This window comes from Sinocyclocheilus anshuiensis, unplaced genomic scaffold, assembly GCF_001515605.1.
Source record: "Sinocyclocheilus anshuiensis isolate Anshui unplaced genomic scaffold, SAMN03320099.WGS_v1.1 scaffold1568, whole genome shotgun sequence".
Lineage (NCBI taxonomy): Eukaryota > Metazoa > Chordata > Actinopteri > Cypriniformes > Cyprinidae > Sinocyclocheilus > Sinocyclocheilus anshuiensis.
Genome location: NW_015554307.1, coordinates 121,455 through 130,018, shown reverse-complemented (window position 1 = coordinate 130,018; position 8,564 = coordinate 121,455). Strand labels below are relative to the sequence as shown.

Below are 8,564 nucleotides of genomic sequence, written 5' to 3'. Positions count from 1 at the left end.
CAACTAAGAATACATTTATTTTAAAGTTTAGAATTAGACAGCTTTTGCACACAGGCTTACGCTGGTAACTCATCCTGTCCACAAGTGGACTTTCCTCGTCAATATAGGCTATATTTTTTCACACTTTTCTCATTCTATATTTCTGACGTTCCAAAAGCACCTCCTACTGGCAGAGAATGAATGTTCATTTTCAATTATCCAGTCTGTAGTTTTTGTTCAGATCAATGCGAAAATCCACCCACATAACCCCGTTTTAAATTAATATAATAATTTATACTTCTGGCTCATCCTTGGTTTAAACGCTTAATTGTGAGGTTTATCATTTTATAATTTATTTTATTTTTGTGAAAACCTGTATCTCAACTGTAAATCAGTTGCTATTTCGTGGTCTACAACATGAAAGAAAGGCATTATAACATGTACATGAAAAATGTAGAAACATTGGACACAACTATGGGGCACCATTGTGCAGCAGCAAGCATCACAACAATAAAGGAACCTCAAGGTTGATCTAGGAAAATGTGTGCAAATGTATAGGGCCCCATTCCTATATTTTGCCTGGGGCCCCCAATTCACTAAATCCGCCCCTGGTCATTTCGATACAAGCATCGATTCGGCACAGTGTGTGATACAAAACTGCGTCGGAGCATCGGAGCTGCAGTATCAATTGTCCCATCACTAATGATATACGGTTTTATGAGCGCACACAACCGAAGCACACGGATAGACAGCGGCTACCAAACAGCATGTGAGTACTAAACTAAGTTATCATTCAAACACAAGTTTACATTAAAAACACACGAGTTACAAAAACAGTCGGTTATGTCTGTGAAGGTAAACAGCGGGGAAATAAATCACATGTTTATTTTAGATCTGTGTGTGCAGCAGTAAATAAATCAATAAATCCACTGCTCTCTTGTCTCCTCTGAGGCTGGGACTCTAAATATTGTTCTGTGCTCGTCTGTGCAGCCAAAGACAGAACAGTTAGCATGTTTTGCTCAAACTTTCGCCATGGCATTAGAACTGGTACACTGTTGTCGCTTGCGAAATCAAATGACAGTGCCGTGGGTGTAAACCATTAAGGGGCGGTAATATTATAATGAGATCCCTTTGCCACGTCACCAAGGGAGCGAAATCAGATGCGCTCATTTTTTCAGACGCTTGCAGAAAAAGGCTTACCAAAACAAAGTTACTGGGTTAATCTTTTTCATGTTTCCTTGGTTGGTAGATGCACCGGGGACCTGATTATAGCACTTAAAACCTGGAAAAGTCAGATTTTCATGATATGTCAAGGCAAAAGTCAGATCATGATATGTTTAAGGCAAAAGTCAGATCTGTTGGAAGCTGTCAGTGGTGGCTGACATGGTTGGATTGTAAAAGAGAGATGGATTGTCATGTTTTCATTACTGTTTTTTAGCATTAGCCTACTACTATACAAGTTCTAGGATGTCTTTGAAATACCCAGCAGAGGGAGCCAAAAGATAACTCAAGGTTTTTAACTAGGAGACAACCGAGCAAGGCCAGGATGAGCAAACGTTTTTTGCATATTTAGCCATATTTACTCAGTGCTTTGGCATACAATTTGGGGGTCAGTGAGGTCTTAATTCACTGTTAAATAAAAATAAATAAATAAATAAATAAGCTCTGCTATAGCTGGGTTACATTGTCCAAATTATTTGTATAGCCTATATTTTAATTTAGTCAAATTCTTGTTACTTTACTAAGTACTTAAAAGCTGTCAAGAGCCGATGAATGGCTACTAGTTAGTAAAACTGGGTGACATAAACCATTGGAATGCATACTGAAAATAAATAGTCATCTGCGTATACAATGAAATTAAGAAATACTACACAATATTTAATTACTTTTTAGTAATAGAGGCCTACTAGTAAAATAGATACTAGTTTAATTCCTAGTTAAACGTCTAACTATTGTAAGCTATTGTTCAGCTACTGTCTTTCACTCGCGCATCATTATTTATTTATTTGTCCTACTCCCTCCCCCTTCAAATCCGGATGAATTACTTCACTTTTCCGTCTGGGTTTCCTTTATGGTCTCGGGATGTCCCTGTATTTCTCACACGAGCTCAACTGCAGGCGGACGCATCCCTCCTCTCTCCGGTACAACCGACGGTTCGGCGAGGAGAGCAGCACAACTGGACCTGCAGATAGTCATTCCAGGGTCTTAGGCTGGCCTGTATCTACCGACACTGAGTAAAAAGAAGTAGTCTACAAAGACGTTATCGATAACTACCTACAAATAATATTCGACCTTAGCTGGGAACTTGAGTATAGCCATGTCCGAAGTGCTGCCATACAACGAGGGGAATATGAACGGCTACGGGGCGGACAGTGATGTCAGTCAGCTCTCCTTCAGCTGTCGACTGCAAGACACGAACTCGTTCTTCGGAACATCACAGTCCAAAAGGCCACCGAAACTCGGACAGATTGGCAGGGCAAAACACGGTAAGTATCAAGCGAGTTAATTTAACTACTTACCTGTAATAATGGATAATAAACATTACAAACAGAGCACAAAGTTACACGCAAACATAAATTCACGTCAGGTAAACACATGAGACTAAAGTAATACAAAATAAAAAGCATAAATATGAATATGAGTAAATAAATGTGAAGAAAAATCAAATATGTGATTAAAAAAAAAAGAAAATCAGATCTGATGGAGCATGTCCTTTTACTGTTTGTCACTATAAATATGCAATATGAATTTATATAAAACCATTTTAATAATACTTTACAGTAAACATACATGTATTGTCTTATTAAATGTATTATCATTTTCACTGTGATTTATATAGTAATTCATAGTTTTTTTTACTTCTGCATTTTACTTAACATTTATTCTTACAATATTTTACAGTAAATTTACATTTATATTTCTAGTTGAAATATTTTCCAGTGTAGGCTATATGATGAGGGAACCTACAGTTAACCAGTAACAGTATTTTGTTTTTATAGCATGGTTTTTCCATAAAAATTCTTTTATATAGTGTACATACATTTAAAAACAGCTCTTTCCTGCTGACACAAATAGATAAATGCCGCTTTTCTTGCATTCATGCATACTATTTGAAAGCTCCACTAAACATCTCTGTCTTTTCTCCACAGTGGTCATTGAAGATGACCGAATAGACGAAGTCCTCAAAGGGAAGACAGACAAGTCATCTCCCGGCGTGTAAACTTGAACGATTATACCTCGTCAACCTTTTCTTTTAATCACCGGTTTGAAGCACTTGTCGCCTGTGCATGTGAACGAGAGGTGAAGATGATGATTCAGTGTACGAGTACAGGACAAAGGATGAAGAGCCACTCTGGACAATGAGTTAAAATAGCGAGAAATGAAGATGCTGGCAATTCTCCAACTGAAACCCATCCTAAACCGCCCAAGCTGCCCAAGATTTCTGGTCATTTAGCCCCTCGTCTCTTAGACGCCGTGGTTCTGGGTGTGAGATTTCATCACGACATCAATAAACAGAAGCCCACCCCCCCTCCCCCGTTTCATAGGCATCTATCATACTATGAGCTACTGTTCAAGGGAGCTGTCCAGTTCAGCACCTGACACACAACTTGACTGTCTTTCCAGAGAAATAAGCTATATTTATATCTTGCATGGAAATGGGAAGATGTATGTAATCGAGGGAAGATTGATTACATGTTTTATTTACTTCCTCCACATCTACATCCATTCCATTTTCAATCCTTGACTGATCATGCCCAAAATACATTTTATAGCCAACAAAGCCACTCAACGCCAGCAAGGAAGATCTGAAGAACCAGCAATGGAGGGAAAATGAGAAGGTGTACTTCTTGTTTGATTTATTGCGTCTTTTCTATGACTGTTTATTTGTTTGGCGTCGAGTATAGATTAATATATACGGTTCTCTTTGCATGAACTTTTCTCTTGTGCCATTGCAGGTGTTTCCACCTCTTTTAAACCCAGGCACGCTTGTTTTTACCGAAATCAATATTTGTATTTTTTATATCTGAATATTTGTTACTCAGAACGATATTTGACACGGACAGGGTACATGTAGATACAGAGGCATAAAACATAATCAAAAAGGACAGACTGAATGTTATTTTGGGGAAGGGGTTTCACACATCAGCATTAACACGCTTTCCGTTGCAGTAAGTGATCATGCCTTTGTTGATAATGAAATGGTTAGGAAATATAATTTCAGAATATGTTCAACAGCACACTCACTGTAATTACATCAGTTTTTTTTTTTTTTTTTGAGCATCTCAGTTGATTATTTATTTGTTTGTTTTTGTATTCTTTTGTGTATGGTCTATTGTGCATGGAAAAATTTTCAAGCTTATAAACAAGTTATGATGCAAAAAAATGTGCACACATGTCTCTACATTCTACAAATGAATGAATAAATGAATTCAGATGAGTCATTCATGATGGGGTTCTTTCATTTTTTGCCTAAATAACTGAAAAATCAGAATGTAGATCTATAGGCTAAACAACTAGCAACAACAAATATGGCCTACTGAGTGAAGACGAAAATGAATTAACTGCAGATCATGGGCTGTCCTTTAATTTAGATATAATCTGGTGAATTTGAGAGGTATCTGTGGCTCTTAATGCAGGAATGAGACCGAATGGGATACATTCAGCTGTTTTCAGAAATTAGAGTGAGTGTTGCCCCCTCAGCCAAGCTGACAGCATGAGAACTAATCAGCAAACAAACAAACTTCATAGCTCAGTCTGCCAGTGACAAGCACGCCGTGGCGCCTGCGCATGCAAACCTTCAGCTGGTTTAAATAAACCTGCCGATAAAAATACATTACTGAAAATAATAACCGCTAATATTCGCTGTCGTCTACTATTGCAAAGCTACCACGCGGCATTGGCGCTATATTCACGTCACCTCGTACAACTCCGCGGGCTTTTCGTGATACAAAGCAAATGTCGCCGCCATCTTGCGGCCCAGTTATCCATTGTATTTGAAAATTACCTCACAGGACTTCGGGTAATATTGTTGTAGAACAAATCTCGATGCTAGAACGGTTGGTTTGCACGTTTGTTTGATTTTTTTTTTTCTTAGCGAGTTTCTAGTGAACTACTCTATCTCCACTACCAAAAATAATAACCAATCAAACTATTAGGCTACTAGTCCTGTAACTAGTAGTTCATACTCATATCAATATTCTCTATTCAAAACAACTTAATAATAAACTGTTACTGTATATAACCAGATAATTATTACCTTCATGAAATTGGCTGCTTCCATCAGGGGATGTCTATAATATCCAAATGTGAGCTTATGTGGAGCTGTTTTTCATGGTATTGTCGAATCTGTTCTTCTCAGGTGAGTGACAAATCACTCATCACAGAATATAGGCTGCTTATTAAAGCGACAGGTCATCACGGGCAGTGTTGGGGAGTAAGTAGTTACATGTAACGGCGTTACGTAATTTAATTACAAAATAAAAGTAACTAATCAGTTACAGTTACTAAGAAAAAATGTGTAATTAAATTACAGTTACTTATGAAAATGTTAACGATTACAAAGGGGGTTACATTTGAATATTTACACACATCCACATACAGACTTAATTCATTTCTTTCCCAAATTGCACCGATTACTCTGAGACATACGGCCCTATAATTTCCGCGAGTTTTCAGCCTCTGCCGCCTCAATATATGAGTACATGAACACATAATCTCTAGAACTGCTCTCTAGATCTCTAGAACTTCATGAGCATTTTACTTATTTTGAGAAAACTATCATCATATCATATACAAAGAGACACCAATGTTTCAGGAGTTTAGTACACAGAATAGGACACATGCTTATTAGATAACCGTATTTGAGTTGATGTATATGCTTTTATTTATTATTATTTTTTAATTAACAATTTTTTTCCAAACCATTGTTAGATGCCGTGTTTCCTGTAGTTATGCAAAGATTTGGTTTCAAAAACTATCAGTAAACTATTTCTTATGATTTTAAATCTGCATTGAACTTCAGATCAATCTCAAAGTAAAAGGTGGTACTAAAGTCTGATTTTGTGGTGGATGTGTTCAAATTTGATCATCTTAATTCAAATGATGAAGGTTTTTGAAAGTCTGACAGTGTTGAGCACTACTGTAAGGTTAACCTTGCATGGTGTAAATGTTTGAAAATGATTAACAGTTGCAAATAAACATTCATTAGAAATTTATAAAAGTAATCAAAAAGTAATCAGAAGTAATCAGTTACATTACTTTAATAAAGTAATTGAAAAAGTTACACTACTATTACATTTTAAATAGGGTAACTTGTAATCTGTAACCTATTACATTTCCAAAGTAACCTTCCCAACACTGATCACGGGACACACTGCACAGCACAGCACACATCGCTAAACCAGCCACCTAACTCTCTCTCCTGTGTTCCCATAATTCCACTCACCTAAAACATATATCCATACACCCCTCGGAGATAAACATGACTTTAAACTACTAGAGCACATAAGCCATTATTGAGCACTCTTCCATCCAGGCTTAAGCAAACAAGGGGAACAGGAAGGTGACGTTTGTTTTGAATTTAAAAGTGTGTCCAAATTACCAGTTTGACAACAGAGATGCTTGTTTAGTCATTTCTCAGTTTTCAAGTTTTTGGAAGTAGAGAACATCTTTGCTTTAGGTGACAGCAATGAAATAATATTAATAATATTAACAAAAGCCTGCAAAAAATAGCCACAGATGTAGCTGAAAACATCTGGCTCATGTATGCATTTTTTTCTTTCTGTCCCTGGCCATTGTAATCTTGTTTTCATAACCTTGGATTATAGCCTAAAATAATGTCTTTAGAATAATTCATACCTGTTGCCTGAGAATTGAACAAATAGCAGTACCCTGACACAGAGGAAGATAGCAATCATCCCTTTGTGGCAGTTTTTCTGATTTCTTCATCTTACAAATCGTTTTTGAAATGAAAAATGCTACGAAATGCACATCATATTTTGTGACATGCACAAAACAGACACTATTTTTTGAATCAGTGCCCCAAAATTAGTAAGAAACAAGTACTGGATTTCATTCAGCAAATATGATGCAGGCCGGTTTCTGCAGAAAATAATTAAATATATGAGAAAGAAAATTGTGTGTGTGTGTGTGTTTGTGTGTGTATATATATATATATATATATATATATAATGCACTATGGGTTTAAAATAAACATTTCTTTAAATAGACTGCATCAGTGATTTGCATATTATGCAGAATTCCATTCAGCAGTTCAAATGCGCTTTCATCTGTCTTACAACCACAAATCCTGACCCAAGAAGGTTCAAAAGTTTTATTTGCTGTATCAGTTTTCATGATGACCCAAACGAATGCCTCCTAGGAGGTGTATAATGGTCCATGAAGAAGTGACTCAAATAGCACAGAAAAATCTAATCAACCCTCAAGCTCCTTTTCTTATCGAGCTCTAAAACAGACACAAATTACATTTCAGCAGAGAATTAAAAATGAATGATTTCTGGTTTATTAATGCAGGCCTCGGAAGAGTTTGCGTTCTGCTGCGGCATGGTGCTGCGTTTGATGTTTCTCTGCAACAAATCCAGAGGAGAGGCGTCGGAGCACGACAGGAGCTCCAGGAGGCAGGACACCCAGCGCTCGCTGCAGGAACGATCTGCATGTGGTGCACCTCTCTGCTGACTCACACACACAAACATGTCATTGTGAGTTTGAATTTCCGATTGAATATTAGAGAATATTTAGGGCAGCATTCTGAATGGGAGAGAGGCTGCTGAGTATGTGAAAACAGATCATGTAAATCCAAAGAACATAAGAAAGGTCAGATGAGGAGAGACAGAAAAACAAAGAGGCAAACAAATTTTTTTGAGGAAGGGAGGGTCAGGCTGTCTTGTTTTTGAAGCAAACAAAATTTGTTTTTCATGTCATATCTTTGTTTTATCACCCATAATCTCAGATAGCATGTGCATTCACATGCATTCTTTGTGATTAAAGTTTACTGAGAAAATTGTCTAGTGACCAAGATTGTGCACCATTCAGATTTAATTTGAGGTAGCAAAAAGGATGCAGAATTATGATTCAAATGTGAAATTAAGGAAGTAAAACTGAAATAGAATTCAAATAACTGCTGTAAGTGTGGTTTTTAATTTAAAAAGTTTTTTCAATACATTTTTTTTTCCGGTATTAATTACACATATACACGTTATTATAGATTACTGAGGATATTGTTTCCATGAAAATAAGATGATATTAATAAATTGTGTTTCAAACAGGGTTATTATAGTTAACTAAAATTAAAACCATAAAAAACATTTGTAACTTAAAATATTTAAACAAATGTAAACCTATTTTATTTCAGCTTTAGTTCAACTTAAAGTACTAAAATATCTACAACTAAATTAACTAAAACTAATAAATTAAATTAAAAACATATGAACATTAAAAAACGAATAAAAATGACAAAAACAACAAAATTACTACAACTTCAAAATTACAGTGAAAACAGGAAATATAAAAATAAAATACAGTATTATTTAAAATATTAATGGAAACTATGACAATATATCAATGAT

At 36.1% G+C, this 8,564-nt stretch overlaps 1 protein-coding gene across 2 annotated transcripts; it reads left to right on the top strand.

Annotated features, from left to right (window-relative positions):
- Positions 1–638: 638 nt before the first annotated feature.
- Positions 639–4,385, top strand: LOC107671360 (calcium/calmodulin-dependent protein kinase II inhibitor 2-like). Of its 2 annotated transcripts, XM_016464266.1 has the most exons (3): positions 639–748; positions 2,086–2,465; positions 3,129–4,385. In XM_016464266.1, exons 2-3 carry the CDS (start codon positions 2,297–2,299, stop codon positions 3,197–3,199), a joined length of 240 nt encoding a protein of 79 aa, XP_016319752.1. In that variant the 5' UTR covers positions 639–748; positions 2,086–2,296; the 3' UTR covers positions 3,200–4,385. The 2 variants fall into 2 exon arrangements, with proteins under 2 accessions (XP_016319752.1, XP_016319751.1); XM_016464265.1 differs by lacking the exon at positions 639–748 and having other exon boundaries at positions 2,037–2,465.
- Positions 4,386–8,564: the final 4,179 nt, after the last annotated feature.

Bases quoted from the DNA above. Each gene is read 5' to 3' on its own strand.
- LOC107671360 (XM_016464266.1), top strand. From the start codon at position 2,297: ATGTCCGAAGTGCTGCCATACAACGAGGGGAATATGAACGGCTACGGG. The intron at 2,466-3,128 runs GTAAGTATCAAG...TTTTCTCCACAG, and splicing joins GATTGGCAGGGCAAAACACG to TGGTCATTGAAGATGACCGA.